The sequence below is a fragment of the Solanum dulcamara genome, chromosome 5 (genome assembly GCF_947179165.1).
Source record: "Solanum dulcamara chromosome 5, daSolDulc1.2, whole genome shotgun sequence".
Taxonomy (NCBI): Eukaryota; Viridiplantae; Streptophyta; class Magnoliopsida; order Solanales; family Solanaceae; genus Solanum; species Solanum dulcamara.
In genome coordinates, this window is record NC_077241.1 from 7,223,254 (window position 1) to 7,244,108 (window position 20,855).

The 20,855-nt window shown below is 33.1% G+C and overlaps 1 protein-coding gene, 1 long non-coding RNA gene and 1 pseudogene across 5 annotated transcripts; 1 reads left to right on the top strand and 2 right to left on the bottom strand.

Annotated features, from left to right (window-relative positions):
* Nucleotides 1-550: 550 nt before the first annotated feature.
* On the top strand, nucleotides 551-10,316 carry LOC129888956 (serine/threonine-protein kinase RUNKEL). Of its 4 annotated transcripts, XR_008766761.1 has the most exons (12): nucleotides 551-780; nucleotides 865-954; nucleotides 2,299-2,351; nucleotides 2,485-2,560; nucleotides 3,087-3,148; nucleotides 3,237-3,315; nucleotides 3,408-3,467; nucleotides 4,472-6,118; nucleotides 7,153-8,022; nucleotides 8,796-9,921; nucleotides 10,059-10,149; nucleotides 10,256-10,316. XR_008766761.1 is itself a non-coding variant. In XM_055964030.1 (11 exons), the coding sequence occupies exons 1-10, from the start codon at nucleotides 733-735 to the stop codon at nucleotides 9,909-9,911; spliced, it is 4,101 nt and encodes a 1,366-aa protein (XP_055820005.1). In that variant the 5' UTR covers nucleotides 551-732; the 3' UTR covers nucleotides 9,912-9,921; nucleotides 10,017-10,316. The 4 variants fall into 4 exon arrangements, 3 of the variants coding, with proteins under 3 accessions (XP_055820005.1, XP_055820004.1, XP_055820006.1); XM_055964030.1 differs by having other exon boundaries at nucleotides 10,017-10,316; XM_055964029.1 differs by having other exon boundaries at nucleotides 10,059-10,316.
* An 832-nt stretch (nucleotides 10,317-11,148) lies between these two features.
* Nucleotides 11,149-12,074, bottom strand: LOC129890436 (uncharacterized; annotated as a pseudogene).
* Nucleotides 12,075-13,713: 1,639 nt separating this feature from the next.
* On the bottom strand, nucleotides 13,714-14,404 carry LOC129888958 (uncharacterized). Its single transcript, XR_008766762.1, has 2 exons — nucleotides 14,316-14,404; nucleotides 13,714-14,178 (listed from the first exon to the last, which is right to left on the bottom strand). It is a non-coding gene; the product is annotated as an uncharacterized LOC129888958 (long non-coding RNA).
* Between the last annotated feature and the right edge of the window lie 6,451 nt (nucleotides 14,405-20,855).

Consider the following 20,855-nt stretch of genomic DNA (forward strand, 5'->3'; position numbering starts at 1 on the left):
AGTATAATAACAGTTTCTTATTATACTCTGATGGTATCAAATATTTTTGTTGAAGCACTGTCTCTTCCTCCTTGATATCATCATGGTATATATATATTTTCATGGTATCAAATGTGTATTTATGTCAGTGCCCCTTTCCTTGTTCCTCTTTGATACCATCAGAGTATATTATACTTTGATGGTATCAAATAATTTATCAGACAGTTTCTTCTTGATACCATCAGAGTATATATACTCTAATGGTATTAAATGCGCGTAATTGTTAAAAAATAAGGGGTATGAATGTAATTGGGTATCCAATATTAAATAATTTTCTTTTTTGGGTATAACAATTATTATCCAAAAAAAAAAACATTTATGGATTCAAATTTAAACCTTATGATAATAATAGTATTAATTAGTCAATCAAACCGTTGTACAATTATTAAACAAACAGAATATACCCTTTTTGCCCCCTTATTCTAATTTTAAAATTTTTCTTTTTCTCCAAATAAAAAATTGATTTTCATTTCATTTCATTTTTTTTTTCAACTTGAAATCTTCCCGCCCACACACTCTCTTTCTCATCCTCACAAATCTCTCACAATTTTCAAAATTTTTCAGTAAATTTATGTTTGATTTCAATGCATTTCTTCAGTAAATCTCTCTAATTAGCTGAGAAAAGAACTGTAATTTGTTTCAATTTCAGATTCAGAAAAAGAAAGAAGAAAAAACCCTAGCTAAGTGAAAAATATGAATCAGTATCATATATATGAAGCTATTGGCCGTGGAAAACACTCGGTAATGGTTTTTTTTTCCTCTGTTCTTTGTTTTTGTGTGACTTTTTGGGTGAACTGTGTTGTTTAAGTGATTTTGTTTTTGCAGACGGTATATAAAGGAAGAAAGAAGAAGACTATTGAGTATTTTGCGATTAAGAGTGTGGATAAATCTCAGAAAAATAAGGTTCTTCATGAAGTAAGAAAAAACCCTGGAAAAAGTTTCCGTCTTTGTTTTGTATTTGAATTTTAATTGTATTTTGAGAATCATATAGAATTTTGCTAGGGAAGTGGAATTGGATCTATAGATTGAACCTATACAATTTTTTACAGTACGATGGTTGGCTATTCAAGCCTAGCTGTACCTACTGTGTTTTTATTTTGTTTTGGGGGGTGGGCCGGGGAGGGTTTCATCCAAGGATAAACTTAATTCGAATTATAGAGCTACGACACAATCAAACATGAATGAACAAAATGTTGAATTGAATTGTATATTGAAGTTTTGAATTTGCTTTCACCTATAACAACAATAACATACCCAGTGTAATTCCACAAGTGAGGTCTGGGGATGATACATATGCAAATTTTATTACTACCTACCTTTGGAGGCAGGGAGACTAGACTGTTTCCGATAGACGATTTTGCTTTAACCTCTGACAATAAAATTGTGGAAAAGCCTGATTTATCCCCTTGATAACAGTGATATCTGGGCCACCTTGTATTGTAGCACATAGTACATTCTATCTTCCATTAGCATGGGTGAAAACTATGCACACCAAGGTTTAGGTAGATGGGAATATTTCACCTAGTGTCGTCTATGGTGAAATCCGAACCTTAGTTCCCAAATTGTTACTTGAGCTGCTTGATTGCTAGGCCACCCTCTTGGGAGGATGAGAATTTTTGATTTAATTGGGAACCAGGCTGCAGAATTTATTAGCTACCCAGTAGCTTTCTCTTAGAATTTTGAAAACTTCATAATATTGATTTTTAATTGTATCAACTTCGTTTAGAGGAATAGACAAAAAAGAAAAAATGTTATGTATTAGGTATTTACAAGGTAATTATCCATGAACCCTCCTCAGTATGGACTTTAGAAACCGTCTGCTGGGCAGAATATACTTACAACATGTTGTTGTGTAAGTTATATGCATTGACTGGTGGTACAATTCTATTGGTGCCTGCTAATCTACAGTTGCTCAATGGATCTGCATACTCAATTGTTCTAACATTATCTTTAGTTCTTGCAAATCTTCAAAAGCAGTTGAACTACTTCAGAAGCTAGTCTATGTTTTTAGTAAGCGCGGTCTTAAAGCAACTTGCCCCATCATATTTACAGATTTTAAGGATTCTTGATGCTTGTGACTATTGTAGTTGTAAGATCATTGGAAATGATATGAGTCATAACACAGTCTTTCTATTCTGTGTCATAAATTTGAAGTTTCGTGAACAAATGATCAAGAAGCCCAACCTTTTTCTTAAAATCTATTTCCTTCAGTTTCCTTTATGCATGTATTTTATTCTTCTATGGCTACATTTGCCGCAGGTCAGAATTCTTCACTCTCTAGATCATGCAAATGTATTGAAGTTCTATTCCTGGTAAGATTTGTCTTTTTTCCTGTCTTACATTTAGCTCCTTTCTTTTTCTTCAATTTTGTTTCTGGGGTGAAGGTCCTATTGGCATTTAATAAGAAGATTCTCTGACTTATTTTCTAATTCAACTAATCCATAGGTATGAAACATCCGCACACTTGTGGTTGGTTTTAGAATATTGTGTTGGAGGAAATCTCATGAGCTTGTTGCAGCAGGTAACCACTGGCAGGTCTGCTATATTTTATAAATAAATTTCATTTTTTCAGTGGTATAACTGCTTACCAAGTTAGGTGTGGTGCAAGTGTTGGCATATAGGATGCCTCATGCAGACATTAGACATGAACATCCGAAATTTGTGACAACACCCTAATTCTTCTTGTCCTTATTTTTTTAGTAGAGGCATGGGATGTTGAGGTTTCTTGGTAAGCTTGTTGCATGCCTACATTGAGATTTACCAAACAGGAACTAAGGACATCGGTGTCATGTGCGATTGAACACCTCAATAGAGATGATTGTGTGTAGTCTCACAAATAAAGTTTGTCGCACTTTGTACTAAGTTGTTTCTTGTGCCAGCAAAGTGAGGTGAAAGAAGTAGGCTCCTTTTTTGATTTGTATTTAGAGAGTAGTCAAAATGACCATTGTTTACTGTAGTTGGTACTGTCACATCTGCATCATCTGACCTGTAATTTAGTTTAAGGCACACCTGGGAGATTTTAACATCATTTAATCTCTGAGTTGAAGGATGGTAAGCTTCCCGAAGATTCAATACATGATCTTGCTTGTGGCCTTGTTAGAGCTCTTCTGTAAGTAACTTTAACCTTCATTATTCTTTTTTAACACTTGTTGTTTTGGGCATGAATTATTTTTTTGGTGTTTTGTCTATTACACCAGATACTTACATTCAAAGGGAATAATTTACTGTGACTTAAAGCCATCAAACATTCTATTGGATGAAAATGGAATCACGAAGGTATGGTGATCTTAATGTTGTGACTTTTCCACACCATGATGAGTGCTTTTGGCCAATTACATGACGTTGAAGTTCAATTTGTTTCCTGGCAGCTGTGTGATTTTGGATTAGCAAGAAAATTGAGTGATATATCAAAGACACCTTCCTCCCAGGTAATTCACCTCTCTTTCCCCTTCTTTTTGCCCTAAAATGAATAAAGGAAAAGTAAAATTGGTGGCATAACTGTTTGGAAGTTCCTTAAAGGTAAATGCCTAAATGATGCACAAGTCAATTCATATATTTTAATAGCGGCAGTGTGCTGGTTCGCTTGCATGCACCTCCACTATTCCATTGGGTATGTGCTACCTCTGCCAGCATAAGTACCGACCAGGTAACTCTATCCACCACTTCTTAGGAGGATGACAAGAAACCACTAAGTGTTTTTGGTTGCTATTGAGATTCGAACCCTGATCTCCAAGGTTTGCACCCACTTTATTGACTACTAGTCCACTCTCTTGGGTGATTGTGCACAAGTCAAGTCTAGCCACTTTTATGTTTGTAGAAGTGGTTTATATTCATCTGTTAGAGAAATTCTACTGGTTTTGTGACAACTTTTGCAAATTGTTGGTTCTTACATTAGGCATTTTCTTATTCACCTTATTTATCTTTGACGGAGTAATTATTTGAGGCTGTGCTTTGGAATTAGGAAGCTGAACCAGAAAACATAATATGAAGCCAAAAGAAATAGATTTTTATTCTTCTGCTGCAAGAAGTGAGGAAAACTTAAGAGGAACATGGTTTCTGTTGTTTGGACATTGAAAAGAAGCAAAAGAAACATCTTATTACGAGCTAACATCTCGACAGTTCTGCAGAAATTCTCTAAAATGTTCCTTTTTGGTCTGTCTAGAGAAATTTCAAAGTCAAGAGGACGCACAAGTTCTTCTAAAAGATCTTACAATTAGCTACTTCTTCCTTTCTTTGCTCTTACTTTTTAATTCACAAACCAAACATGGAAAAAACAGTTCTAAATTTGTTCATTCTTCCTTTATTCCTTTAATCAACTACCAAATAGAATATAGATTTTATAAAGTGGTACTTATTACTTTCGATTTTGACCTGTGTCTTTTCCCTGCTATTGTCATTCATATGTGCTATTTTTGTATCATGTATTTTTCAGTTACCCCAAATAAAGCGAGGAACCCCATGTTACATGGCTCCAGAGCTTTTCCAGGATGGAGGGGTCCATTCCTATGCCTCTGATTTCTGGGCTCTTGGTTGTGTCTTGTTTGAATGCTATGCTGGAATACCTCCCTTTGTTGGCAAAGAATTTACCCAGTTAGTGAAATCAGTCATTTCTGATCCAACTCCAGCACTTCCTGGCACCCCAAGCCGCCCCTTGGTCAATCTGATTAACTCTCTTCTAATAAAAGATCCTGCTGAAAGAATGCAGTGGTCCGAGCTTGCAGGGCATGCTTTCTGGAAAAATAGATTTGCTCCTGTGCTTTTACCTCCTCAGCCTGCTTTTGAAACTATGATAGAAATTTCTTCTAAACAATGCCTTTCAGAAAGGAACAGTGAAAAGCCAATACAAAACAAGACCCCACAAAAGACTCGTGAAAAAGATTCAAAGGCGTCCCTCAAGCAGGATGAAAATTCAAATACTGGATCCAGAGGTTACATGACACCAATCAAGGGCATATCCAGTGGCCGGAAAGCTCAAATGAAGGGTTCTGGCAGGACAACTGATGACAAGCAGAAAGACAACTTGAGCAATACTAGGGTTGTCAATCTATTGCGTCTTTCAAGAATCGCAAAATCAAATTTAATGAGGGAGAATGAGAAGGAGAACTACCGCAGGCCATTGCCTAATAACTCTGAGAATGATGCTGAACTTAAGGTTGAAAATACTGACATGGAACTTGACTTTAATGAGAATAATGAGGATGATACACAAGATGAACCTGATGAAACTGACAGCACTCAGAGTCCTGAGTCAACTACTTCAACTCCAAATCAGAACGAGGGTAATGTGGAAGAGATGGATATTGACAGCAGACATGCAGATACGCCAGCGGTGGTTAATATGCCTTGCTCAGATTATTCAAGGACATCTGACCATGAACAATCTTCTAAATATGAAGTGGCTGCTATGCTACCAAGTGACAGCCCTCAACTAAAGACTCCTGTGATTAAAGAGAATTCTGCGAATGTCTCTGATATCTCAAAGCCATCTACAAACCTTTCAGATATTCATTGGCATCCATCTGATCTCTCAGTCAGACCTGTAATGCCTAGCAGAAAATCAGATAAAGGTTCAGATGCAATTCCTTCACTTTCATTTGATGCACCTCAACTGTCTGATTTTGTCAAAATGTCAAAGGAGCAATTAGACACTTTTAATAGTAGAATCATCGGTATTGTTAGTGGGAATACTTCCTCCGGGGAGAAGCAAAATGTGATCAGATACCTTGAGCTTTTGAGCAGCAATGCTGATGCAGCCAACATCTTGACCAATGGGTCTATTATGTTGGTTCTAGTCAAAATGCTTCGGCACTCCAAGGTTTCGCTGTTGCGTGCTCAACTTGCTTCACTTATTGGCTTGTTGATTCGTCACTCAACTTTTATTGGGGATGAGCTGGCAAATTCTGGAATATTAGGTGCACTAACTGATGGTCTGCGCGACAGGCAAGAGAAAGTGAGAAGGTTTTCCATGGCTGCTTTGGGCGAATTACTATTTTATATATCTACTCAAAATGAGCATGCTCGGGATAATAAACCAATGGAATCTCCATCTAAGGAAAGCCGACCCTCATCCTGTTGGCAGGTATCTTCGTTGTTGTAACCTCTAATTTGGTGCAGCTTGTCAAGTTAATAACTCTCTCCGTTTCATTTTGTTTGTTCGGTTTTAACTTGAACTTAAGAAAGTAAAGAAGACTTTTGAATCTTGTGGTCTTAAATTATTAAAGATATGTAAAATGTACCAAAATGTTCTTAAATCTTGTGATCTTAAACATGTCATGTGGAAAGTTGAAATTAAAGAGTTGCCAAAAAAGGGAAAGACATTCTTTTTGAAATGGACTAAAAAGGAAAGTAGGACAAACAAATTGAAACAGTGGGAGTATTATATTTGTTAAAATTTCTTTCCACAATAAATGGGGTTTTAAGTATTAAGTGTTGTATGAGCAATATCATAGACACTGTCAGAAACACAATTCAGACACAAATGCAGCTCTTATGAGAAATAATGCAAGTTGTTACTAGGATATAAATGGTATACTTATTAATGGGTTAAACACCATTTATCTTTTAATAAGTGATAATCATACAATCACATATACTCTCAGACATGAAAGTGTATATAATGATTATCTTGTAGTAAGTCATGTATATAAATCTGCGCAGGACAAATTTCTAACATGAAGAATAAGATGACAAATGATAACTTGGCATAGACTTCAATTATTTCCTGTTAGCTATCTGTCCCACATCACGAAATTTTATAGAATCTATATATACAAAGATTCTACTAGGTTTTTTTCTCTTTTTGAGAATGTAACAATTGTGTATATTCACTGAACCAGTACATGGGTTGCACTGAAAACCATATTTAGGGCTTGTCAAAAAAATAAGAAAACAAGATTCTACAAGTTTTTCTCTGTATTTTACTGGAAGAACTAATAAGCTTGCAATTCTCTTGTAATGCAAAACTATATAGCAGTAAAATGAACAAGAACGTTAATATATTTCTCTTGGGGTTTTGGGAAAAATAAGGTAAAACCATACAAGCAGCTGTACTATCTTTACAGATAGCAACGCCTCACTTTCTGTCCTAACATTCTGAAAATGTTAATGTTGTAGGTTACAAGTCCAATAATTTCATTGGTTTCATCAGTTTTACGAAACGGAGAGGATGATATTACTCAACTTTATGCTCTGAGGACAATTGAAAATATCTCCAGTCAAGGAGGGTACTGGTCAGCTCGTTTCACTAGCCAAGATGTCATTACTAACCTCTGCTACATATTTAGGGCTCCTGGAAAGCAGGAGAGCATGAGGCTGACAGCAGGGTCTTGCTTGGCTCGTCTTGTTCGCTTTAGCCCTTCTTGTATTCAACGAGTCATGGAAAAACTTTCATTCAAGGACATGGTTTCAAGTCTGGTCAAGCGTAATCCACGAGAGCAACAAATCTGCTTAAACATTCTGAACATGACCCTCCTTGAAAGTCATACACTTCCAAGTGTTGGAAGGTACCTTCTTGCCTTGGTCGAAGACAAGAATCTTGTTCTGAACCTTGTGACTCTGATTGAGCAGGGAAGTGAAGTTTTGAAGGGAAAGGCACTCATATTTGTGGCTCTACTTTGTATGAATGGGAAGAGGTGGCTGCCACTATTTTTTTGCAATGCAAAACTGCTCTCGACCGTTGATAGGTTGGTAAAGGAGAAGGATGACTTTGTGAAGCAGTGTTTAGATGCACTTGGGATGGTTGTTGCATCAACTGTACCAAGTTTGCTTGAGTGTATATCTGGGGACATTCAGCAACTGAAGGGTGTAAAACGCCGTGGGCAGATAATTAGCGTCACAAGTCGAAATTCTTCTAAGAATAGTATGCATTTATTTCCTGTTGTTCTCCATCTTCTTGGGTGCGCTTCACTGAAAAAAAGGGTTGCTAATCATCAGGTTCTGCAACAGTTGGCAAATCTGCTTAAACTGGTGGAGTCTCCTTTCCAGGTAATCTGATGATATCTTTATCACCTCATCTAATTGAAAAATATCCTTATATAAGACATTCTTACATAGAAGAAAAGCAAAAGCCCCCGTAGAAGACATATAACCCTTGTCCTAGATTTGGAACCTTCAATTTGACATAGTTCATTTGCAAGACCTCCTAATAGTTGTCACCTGGGCCAAGTGTTAGCTACCAAGCTAGTATAACCTCCAAACTCTGGTAAAGAAGGTAGGGAGTAGGGGTGCATTTGCTTAAATTTCTCCGAAGATTAGGCTAATGATCTTTCTATGTGGACTGTGTATTTAAAACACTTGAGGGTAGTTTGATAGGATGTATTAGCCTTGGTATTATTTAATACCTTGTTTGGTAGGTTTTCAACATATGTATAGCTAATACAGTTTAACTAATAAATGTATTAGTTATACATCCTATTCAGTATTATAGAGTGTATAACTAATACATAGCAACCCATGGTGTTAGCAATACCAGGGTTAGTAATACATGGATAAGCATGGTTAAAGACAGAATTACATTGAATACACCAAACCAAACTATGGATAAGAAACAATCCCAGCATAACTACTCCCAGCATTACTAATACACCCTATTCAATACTATTCTTATACACCCTACCAAACGACTCCTTACCCTATACAACACGGCTTACGGAATTAGCTTAGTTTGCTCAAAACACGATAAACTGAAGACACGTTCAGAAGATTGGGTTTCTTGTTGGTCTACGAAGCACTTACAGGATTCTTCCTTTTGATTGCAGGGTAGAGATGATTTTCAGATAACGCTTTTACGTGTTCTTGAGACTATTGCAGAGGAGATGTCTCTGGTTCAAGAAAGTTGTAGCATTTTTGTTAGTCAGATTCTACCTAGTTTATCTGTTATTTACAGAGGGAATAAAGATGGAGATGCCAGATTCTTGTGCCTGAAGATTTTGTTTGATGTGATGGTCATTTTACTGGATGAAACGTCTGAAATTGAACAGAAGCCGGAGAATTTGAAGTCCATATCTAATTCTTACTTCCTCCCTCTCTACCCCTCTTTGATTGAGGATGAGGACCCAATACCTGCGTATGCTCAGAAACTTCTTGTGATGCTCATTGAGTATAACCATATAAAAATTGCTGACATTGTCCACATGAAGATAATCTCCCAGTGCTTTGAGTTTCTTCTTGGTGATTTTTCAACTGCAAATGTCAACAATGTACTGCTCTGCTTGGCTCTTGCATCTGCTCCAGAGCTGGAAACCAAATCTCTCTCCCAACTAAAAGTTGTCAGAAAGATCGGAAGCCTTTTGGAATTCGTATATGCAAAGGAGATGGAAGATTTCATTGAACCTACTCTTCGTTTGTGTAGGGCTTTTCTTTTACGCTCAGTAGGCAGTACGAGAGGCTCTATGTTTGCAAAAGAACCTGTTCGTTTATATGAAAATTCCTCTGATGGAGCTAATGCCTTTGATCAAAACGAATGCATCAGAGATATTATGGACTTCGGTGAAAATGTTGGGGTCTTATTAGAACTCACCCATTTGAATGAGATAAATGTTGCAGATTTGGCTTCTGAATGCATAATTTTATTGCTCAAGGCAGCTCCAAGGGAAGCTACCACCGGATTCCTGACAAATCTTCCCAAAGTCAGTCTCATCCTTGAGTCATGGAGACAAAGCATCTCTCAATTGCTATTGCAACGGATTTTGATCGCACTTGGTTATTCTTGTAGACAATACTTGTCACATGCAATGATATTGTCAATAAGTTTGCCTGAGATATCAAAGATCGAAGGGATTGTTTCTCAGGTTAAAAGCTCCACTGTACCATCTCTTGCTGATGCTGCTTCTTGTGCAGCATCGGAGCTTCAGAGACTGCCTCATTGCATTTGAGTTTAGACAGGTTAGTTAGTTGTTTGCTTTGGTTGTATGCCACTTTCTTATCTGCTTTTTCCATCAGGAGTTATCACGTCACAATAAACCTTGTTCATCGCACAGATTTTAACTTATTGATACCTTAAACCATTCCTTTGCTCTCAGCTCAGCCAACAATGTATTGAAGCATGTTATATCTCCCTTTTTGGACATATACATAAATTGCAGCTTGGATCAACTGGAGATTATGAATGGGGTGGGGAGATAAGTTTGGTTGTCACCCCCCTTTTGTATAATCCAATGTATGACTATCATCCTTAATATCTTCAATCGAGTGATATTCTTTGTAATACTTCATGCAGATTCCAGTAAATTTTTGTAATCAATGGTAAGCCAGAATAGTTGAATTTATGCCCTTCTCCAGGTTCTACATCTTTCATTTTGAGGTAAAGACTTTTACCTTTTACATACCCATCCTCTCCCTACCACATTTTATACACAATTTACGTACAATTTGGTGCACAGGACTGTCCTTTTTTACATACAATTTGGTATGTGCAAAAATCTGTATAAAAATTGTATTTTCAAACATGTGATGAGTTTGTTTCCTTGTCAAGTTTCATCCAATATATCATACAACTTACATACAATTTGTGGAGGATTGAAAAAAGTTCACACTCCCCTCCATTTCAAATGCCATAAAATCTTTGTTAGGTTTTTAGTCAATGATCTCGAAATTGAGGTTGGAGAGGTTCTATAGGTTTGAATGGTGATTTGAGAATTAATTGAATAGTTTGTACGGCTCCCGAAAGGATTTAGACACTTGCATTAAAAACTAGTGAATTGAAAAAAATAAGAATTGATCAAAGTCAAATATGTATCTAAACGACCTCAAATCTATCCCTTTTGCAACAGTCCCAAGCCCGTACGTATGATAAAGCATAACAAAATAATACCTATATGTTGATTTTGTATTTTTACTAATGGTTTCGATGACATTATACGGTCACCTATATAGGTTTATGATATTAAAATGTTACATGAGATTTTATAATCATTATTCTTATATGTTTTTATTATATTATATTTATAAATAAGGAAAAAATGACTAAAACTGAAATTAATTTACCTATTGGGTTGGATATAGCTGTCATCATAACTTAAAAGATCTTACATTGTGACATGAAAACTTTTCTATTTCATTGGAAAAAAACAAATAGATTTTAAAACTTTTTGAAAATATTTTCGTAACGCATTAGATATTTTTAAAAGTGGGAAGCTCCAAAAGTGAAAACTTTGCTTCTATTGTCTCCTTGTTGAGCAATCTGAAAATGTGATCATCAACCTTTTGAGCAATTTTGAGGTCGACAAATGAGCTACACTCGTAAAGCCATACTTGCAATGCAATCGGCATTTCGCCTATTCTGTATAACTTCTTTGACCCTGTCATTCTGTTGCAGATGCTCTTTGCCAACAGATTGAAAGCTTTTTTACCCCATGGGTAATCTTTGTATCAGCCGCTCTCAACCAAATCAAAATGAATTCTCGGTATTTTTTTAGTATTCTTTTCACCAGAATTAATAAAAGTATGGATGAAATATAGGATGACAAACTTTAAAGCATCCTCATCATTGTCATCCCACACCTTTTCCTTAAAACTCTTAATCAAATCTATTTTTCGGACATTACTATTATCCTCAAAATACTGTTGCATAAACCTATTGGGTTTTTTTCGTGTCAAATTTAAAATCCTTCTCATCGCGAGCACATTTTAAGCCAGTTATTAATGCAAAATCTCTAATTGTGAATCTTAAAATAGTTCCATTAACGCTAATGGTGAAAGCTTAGCGAGAACTAGTTTCAAGTTCTAGAACCATAAGGCATCTAGGTATTTGTGCCTGAGCGGAACAGTTATTCATTCTCATATAATGACCAAAACATGTGTTCTCACAGAATACCTTATATACATGCTGGGGGCAGATGCTCTATCAAGTCTTCCATAATCAAATTGTTACTATAGCATTGAATATATGGTGCTTTAGTTGGGGGTCTTTAACATGAAATTCAATTCTCTGCATAAGTTTAATCATATCAATATATTATGGTTTAAAGTGACAATAACAATAAAAATATAATAGAAATAAAACTACATATAAGAGTGAATGCATTATCAGAATACATTAACACTTAGGATACACACTGAATGTATTCTTAATGTGACTTGTATATTAATTGTTATTTGTATCTCATTATTAATTTAAGTGCTTTTGTAAGTATGTGTTCTACGATACAAATCACACTACACTAAAACTTAGGATACATTAACATATATACTATAATAATAGATAGAATACCTTAACAAAAGCACACTTGTATTTCAGTGGACAGAATACATATGATACATTAACAAAAGCACACATTCATTGGCATATCAAATGGAATGAATACATATAAGAGTTAATATATTATAAGATAGGATACAAAAACAATAATAATTAATATATTATCAGATAGGATACAAACACTATAAGAGTTAATATATTATCAGTTAAAATACAAAAACTCCTAAAAATATATTGTGAATATATTAACAGATAGGATACAAAAAAACTTTGAGTACATTAATATGTAAGACATAAATCACACTGTATGTATCTTAAGTGTGATTTGTATACTAATGGTTATTGTATACAGATAACAAATAAGATACAAATCAAACTACACTCAAAACTTATGATAAAATAACAGATAGACTGTGATAGTACCTAGGATATATTAACAAATAGGATACAAAAAAAACTTGAAATACATTAACATGAAAGACATAAATCACACTGTATGTATCCTAAGTGTGATTTATATACTAATAGTTATTGAATATAGATAACATATAAGATATAAATCAAACTACACTAAAAACTTAGGATAAAACAACGGGATAATACACAAGTAGCTTCCTCAACTATAATCGAAATCGGTAGGACACAACTTAACTATATCCTATTACCCTCCCCCCTCCCCTCCCCCCCGAGAATTATTTTAAAGTCTAATAAACATACCCTTCGGTGCTGAGGTGACATATAAAGTGTGTTCACTCTCTTGGAGGCATGTGAGAGACGAAAAAGAAGTATTAAAATCTTATTAATTTGGGCACATGTCCATTTTCAATTGGACATTTTCATTATTAATTAATACACATAAGTAGTTAACATTAAAACATAGGTTGTTATCTTTTTAATTAAAATTATCTTTTTTTCATTATGAAATTGAGCCCAATTTTATCATTTTTAGAAATATAAATATTTTTTTCACAACATACTTAAATTGCCGGTGATCTTTTTTCAGATATTTCATCAATTTGTATAATATCGAATTTTTTTTTCTTGTTCTTTTTATTTTTTACTCAAACACTTAACATGGAATTCAAAAAAAAATTGCATATTAGAAATTTAGTTTAGGCAATATATGGTGAGCACAATTTAAATTATTTTTTTTTTAAATTTTGATTTTTAGATTTGACAATTTTTTAATTCTTTTTAGATCTGACGATTTTTTATTTTTTTTTAGATCTGACGATTTAGTGACGTGGCGCTGACGTAAGGATGATGTGGAGGCAAGTGTAAGGCATCTCCTTTCATGTGAACGATTATATAGGTTTTAGGGTGTGTTTATTACACTTTAAAATAATTTAGGAGGGCGGAGGTAATAGAACTCATGTATACTTAATGTTTGTCCTAGAAATTTCAATTATAGTTAAGGGGTTACTTGTGTATTATTCCTGAAATAAAAGATAGACTATGATAGTACGGAGTACCTATGATACATTAACAAAGCAAACTTGTATTTCAATAAGCTGGATACAAAAAAACAATATCAATGCGGTATGAATACAACATTCAGTGAAACTTATAAATATAAAAATAAATTAAATTTGCACATGACATGGCATATAAGAGTAAATATCTCTTCATCAATTTGATGTTCATGAATTTGTTCATCCCCAATTTGATCATCAACCATATATTCTGCTTCAGTTGAAGGTTGAAGATTTTGCATGAGGATTGGATCATGAATAAACTTCGATCTGCTCTCTTCGGCTATTTTAGACGCAACCCCTATATTTTCGATCAATCCTTGAGTAATGCAAAGATCAAAAGAGGGAAAATCTCCAAAAATTTGATACCTCTTGTAACCCCTCTTCGAATCTGACATTGAAGTGAATTTTGGTGCTTTTCCTTTTTAAAATTCCTAACTGAAATCGATGAATTTGGTGCTTTTCCTTAACCTAAATGAAATCGATAAATTGATAAACAAATAGACAATTCAAATATCAACTACAATATAAACTAAGAACTACAGAAAAATCACAAAAAATACAAGTCAATAAAAATCTATCATGATATATGATGAATATTTTATTACCTGAATCAGTGAGATTCTTTTGGGGAGAAATTTTGGAAAATTTTGAAAAAAAATAGAGAAGAAGGAAGAGAGGTAATTAGGAAGTGAAAAAAATGTAGAGAGATAAGAGGGAACGACGAAAGAAACATGGGTTAGTTTACAATTTGATTTTTTTTAATTTTCTAAAAACGTGTGCATAACAAGTTGAGAAAAATTAGAAAGTAAATTAGGATAATTTTAATTTGCTATGTAACTATAATATAGCTATTATTGATATTTTTTTTAAACTGTAGTTGTTTTCACTAATAAGTTGAGAATCTTGACTAGCTCACTAAGTTTTCTACTTTTAATCGGACAATGTTTTAGGCTTTAGCATTCTCTTCGAATAGTTGTTTAAAAAAGTAAAAACATTACATAATAACTTTGGTCTTTTCTACTACTCAAAACATCTTATAATAGAGTGAGTCTCTTCTACTTCTCCTAATATCTCATAATAAATTGAGTCTTTTCTACTACTACTAACATCTCATTATAAATAAGTCTTTTATACTATTCCATTTGGTTAAAATATTTGCAATTTCTTGAGTTTTTCTTTCCACCATCTTCAGTTTTAGGTACGTATCATCCCCTATCCCCACCCCCACCTTTTTTTTTGTTTACTTTCTTAATATTCATATGTTTGAATTGAAAGGTTCAATAACTTCTAACCGCGTTTGGATTGATCATGATCCGATTCAATGTATGCATCAATTTAATTTTATTTTTCATGCATAATAGTTAATTTCACAAGATAATAGTTTTCATTACAATATGTATTTATTTTTAAATTAAAACACTCTATATATATCACTAAAGTAGCATCAAATTTGCAAGAATTTCTAGTCTTAATTTATGAGTTTGTTATTTCTTTTTTATTGTATTGCTTTGATTTTTATTTTATACCACAGAAAAAGTCTAATAATATATGTGTCATTTAAAATTTATTATTTATAATATAAAATTTATTTTAAGTATTTTAAAATAAACACGCAATGCATGTTTTCAGACACTAGTTTAATTAAAAGCCACAAAAGAGTTGTACCAAACCCAAAGGTTAGTAGACATGGCCACAAAGACTAGTATATTAATTAAGTTGATTAATATGAAATGAAAACTTATGTACCCCACATAAATGCCTCAATTTCACAGTATTTATTCCTTTAAGAAAATAGGAAACCAAGTCAAGATTGGAATTTAGAGTTAGATTCTAATGTGACCAAAATCCAATTGACTTTTATAAGGAAAAAAAAAGCTATTAAAAAGTTTTTTCCTTTAAAATTCCACTTACCATATGGTCTACCTTTTATATCATATTAGACCTTTCTTTTTCTTCTTCTGTACCTGCATGCACTCGTTTGCTCTAAAAGTATGAACTTAAATTTTTGATAAAATGTTTAGTCACGTTCGATGTTTACATAAAATTATATTATTTTTTCATAATTAATTGATTTAATTAGGTGAAAATATATCTAATTAACTTATAGTTGCAATTCAACATGAGCTTCTCTCGTAAAATTTTCATTTATACTTTTATGACCCAATTACGTACTTCCATGAAGTTTCAACTACTACGACAGTATAACAATATCTCATTATTATTGCACGTCTCGTTGAAGAATGATGTGGATCACTATTTGAATAAATTTTTAATTAGGGAGTAACTTGATAGGAAATTAAAGTTGATTTAATATGTTGCTCCAAATATTGTCATCTTTTTGCATGAAATGGTTGTTGGATAGTCAATGTCATTCTTATGAAAAATTGAATCAAGTCAAAGTTCTTTCAACCATCATAGCAATGTGGTTCCCCTCTTTTAGGATGCATGAAAAGGATCTCACTTTTTTGGATAAGATGAATGAAATCATGAGTTTATTTAAATGGTATTTAAATCACTTGTTGTCTTAACATTTAGACACTTGTTGTCTTAACATTTAGACTTTGCTTTTTTTTTTTGATTTGACCAACAATCTCCAGACTCCAAGGTATAACTTTCAACCAACTTTAGGAGTATAGGCTGACTCAATAGTATTAGATTTGGGGTTGATTTTGTTGCAATCATCTTGATGTTCTTGAACTTTGAAGAGAAGAGAGATAAAGAGGTAGATATTGTTTTATTGGGTGTGCTGAAATATATAAACAATAAAAATCGCGTCAAGAAAATAATCAAAACTAAAAATTATTGTAACAAGTTTTGTAATATTTCATTTCAATATATATAATAAATATTACAATTTATACAACTCCTCTAATTCTTCCTAACATAAATAAATTCACAGACTTTTGAGTTTGATCTTAAATCTTGATCTTGATTTATTTACAACACTTGAATCTTTACAACTTGTAGAGAAATTTGTAGTATTGATCACCCATGAGCTCATTGTGATCGACTTCTAATTTTAATTCTGGTGTATTTCTAAATTATGAGCACCACTATTTATAGTTGTAGAAGGAAAGAATTATGATAATTAAAGACATACTCTTATTTGAATTGATTGGTTGACTTGAATCACTAACAAATCACATTGAAGTTGTGAACGAGCACATTTGATTGACCGAAACATGTCACTTATACACATGTCATATTTTTATTGGCTCTTTGATTTGATTTGGCATGCCATGTGGCATTATCTTATTGATTTTCTCAATTGACTTGGAGTGCCACATCATTTAAAACATGACACTAATTTAGCTTCTAGAATAAGATGTCATCTTGGGCATAGAAAAGTGACTTGCCCAACAAAATAGGAACCTTAATTAAATTCATATTCAATAATAACAATGATAACATATCAGTGTAATTTCACAAATGAAGTTTGACAGGGTAGTGTCAAGTGTGTATGCAAATTTTCTCCTATCTTGTAAATAGAGAAATTGTTTTTGGTAAACCCCCAACTCAAGTAAAGCATATCAACATCAAATATTAAAAGGAAATACAGTAATAAAGAAGTCATGCTAAAAATAAAATAGAAGAGAATAATAGCAACATCAAATAATATGATCATCGAAACAAAGGAAACTGCATGCAACATGTAGTAATAGAATCAAAGAATAAGAAAGTAGGAGAATAATGTTATCTAATCTGTATTACGAATATATTTAGAACAACAACTTTGGTAAAAAAAACAAAGTATAAAGAATCTTTTCAAAATCAGGAACTTAAAATCAGTAAAGAAAATAGAATTTGAAACAAAGAAGAAAATCAAGCCCACTTCATGCACATTGTTTTCTTAAGGAAATTGTTCCACTCAAGTACCCAAAGTTAATGAAATATATCATCTCAAGATAGAATAATTTTACTCACCGGCGTATTGGTCGCTAAAACTACGATATCAGTGAACCACTCAACACTAGTAAAGTACAATAGAGTTTGTTTGTGCAAAAGAAGAAGTTCAGAAAATTCGTAAAGAATAATCTGAGGAAACAAATGTATTTATAGCCATGGAAGTATTGTTTCTAAAAGTTTGCGACCTTTTACTTAATGAAGTACTGTTTCAAAAATTTTGTAACGTTCCAAAACAATCACTTAAGAAACTGAGGGAATTTTAAATAAAATTCGAGAAAAAAAGTGAACCGGATCGCACGGATCCGATTAAAAATAATCTCTCAATTGATCATTTTCCGAAGCCAAATTCGTAAGGAATAATCTAAAGAAACAAATGTATTTATAGTCATGGAAGTATTGTTTCTGAAAGTTTGCAACCTTCCAAAATAGTCACTTAATGAAGTACTATTTTGGAAAGTTTGCAATCTTCTAGAACAGTCACTTAAGAAACTGCAGGAATTTTAAATAAAATTTGAAAAAGAAAGTGAACTGGGCCGCGCGTATCTGGTTAAAAATAATCTCAAAGCCAAAGCCAAAGCAGAATCGAGCCGATCCGAGCGAGCGCCGATGCAAAGGGTCCCTCTTTCAACCCTTTTAACAACAAGAAGTGCTTCTTTATTTAAACATTTGAGCTTTTCTTTCCACCAACAATGAGGGAGAAATGTTTTTTATCAAAGCATATGAGAACACTTCATATTCCCTCCATTTTCCATTGATTCTTACTAGACCTAACAATCCCCCACATATAACTGAGGAATGACTATAACATAAAGAAATGCATGGACGAGTGTGTACGTTACAAGCAATGATCAATTGCATCTGGATAAGTAGGGTTTTCTTTGAATTTTTCGTAGTGAACATATGTCAGATATACTCGGTCAATTGATAGATTTGATATCTTTGATCCGTCAAACTTTGATATATACCTAGACAATCATATGTCACACAATCAACCCTTTACAGTCTATGGTTCTTACGGTTGTTTTAGTTTCAACCATATAAGCGCCTCCTGATTTCATGAGTGTATAGAGAATAAGCTTTTACAATATCTTTTTTTCTAACCCCATCTCTTCTATATGCACACACATACATCTTCACATCTTCAATGCCGCTACTTTTTTTTTTTAACATGCGAGTTCTTGACTGATTAGCACTCCTCCCTATACAACATAGTTGATCTGACAACTGCTTTATTAAAAAAAAAAAAACTTTTAAAAATAATTTTAAAAAGAAAGAAAATAGGATAATACTTATTTTCAAACCTATTGCTTCATTTAGTAATTAAGGACTCAATTTTGAAATTCGTTTTCCATAGTATTAAATTAAGAAGATACTCCTTTTATATTCCCCTCCCTCCTCTTTGGGTAATAAAGCTTTCATTTTCTCAAAGTTAAAGGCAAAAAAGAAGGAACTTTGCCTTTAAATGCCTTTTAGAAAGGGAAATTCAGAAGTGAGTGAGAAGCTGTCAGTGCGTCAGCTCCCACTTCCCTTTCTTTTCTTTTTTATTTTCTTTCTTCAGACAATGCCAACCTTCCACACTTCCACGCATGTTAGACAAACATAGGTTAAAATAATTAATTAACACATAACTTTATCATTTTTTAATATTCGACGGAATCAAAATTTTCATTAAGAGATTCAGAATATAAAAAAACTAAAAAGATTCATAAAAGAATAATAATTTTATGTTGAATACACAGTATAAGTTATTATCGAATGTATTCGAATAAACCCTCTGGCTTCTAGCAAGGACGGAGCCAGCATGAAGTCAGCAGGTTTATCCGAATCTCCTTTGTCGGAAAATTATACTATCTATAAATGGTTAAGATTATTTTTTATGTATATATAGTAGGTGTCGAACCCCGTTCAATTAATTCGTATGTTTACTTCTTCAGATTTTGAACTTTTATGTGAAAATTCTGACTCTGCTACTATTTTATGGTACAAAATTTGAAACAAAGCAATCATAAATGAAGTACCAGACTCCAGAGTGTGCATGTCTGTTAATTAACAACAAAAATAAATTCTAAGTTCGAGTCTTACCATCATTCATTATTAAAAAAAAATTAACAATATTGTATGTTTGGTATAAAAAAGGTTCATGACAAATTGTGGGTTCAATTCATCATTTATATTAGTCATAATACATAAGTATGCCTTTTAACTTGGCTTCATTTTACATTTATGCCCTCCAACTTTTAGGTGTGCACAAGTATGCACTTAAACTTATATAAAATTAAACAAATAGATACACGTGTCCTACGTGGCACAATACACGTGTCCTACGTGGCACAATACACGTAGGTTGCCACGTAGGACACAAAATTATCGTGTATGATGTCATGCAGGACGAATGTGTCTATTTGTTCAAATTTTGGATAATTAAAGTATCTACTTGTGCACTAGTAAAGTTAAAGGTCATAATTCCCAGCTGAAACCAAGTTAAGGGTCATATTTATGTATTATGCCTTTATATTATGAATAAATAATTGCTTACATAGAATTTTACGAGTATTATAGATTTATTATCACAATTTGGCCAATAAGTTGGTTTTATGTCTAGAATTATTATATTGATTTTTTTATATATACTTTAGTTTATGTCTCAAATTGAATGCACATTGTTTACGAGTACAGGAGTTTCAAAAGGTATTTTAGGTAACAAGTTGAGCCAATTAGCACATTATAGTTAAAATTATCATTTTTTCAAAATGCTTTCTATAATATTTTATCATAATTTTTTTTTATCTATTTTGATATGCTTTTCCGTTAGTCAAGAATTTATCGAAAATAATTTCTTTATCTTCCAAACTAGGAATAAGATCTGCATACATTACATCATTTTCATGCATGCCCCACTCAGTGGCGGAATCAGAATTTTCAATAAGGGGTTCAAAATCTGAAAAAGTGGACACACGAATTAGTGAAGGAGGTTTAACATCTACTATGTATACATAAAAAATTATTTTAATAATACATAAATAGTATAATTTTTTGTCGAAGAGGGTTCACGAACCCCCGACTCCACTTATAAAATTACACTATAGATATACTTTCCACAACAACCGTTTCTTTTTCTCTACAATTTTACATAAAAACAAACATAGAATTATATTTACATTAGCATTTTTTTTAATATATATATATTTTTTTGCTTTTGAGTTTTGTATCAACCAACCTTTTTGTCATAACTAAGTGTG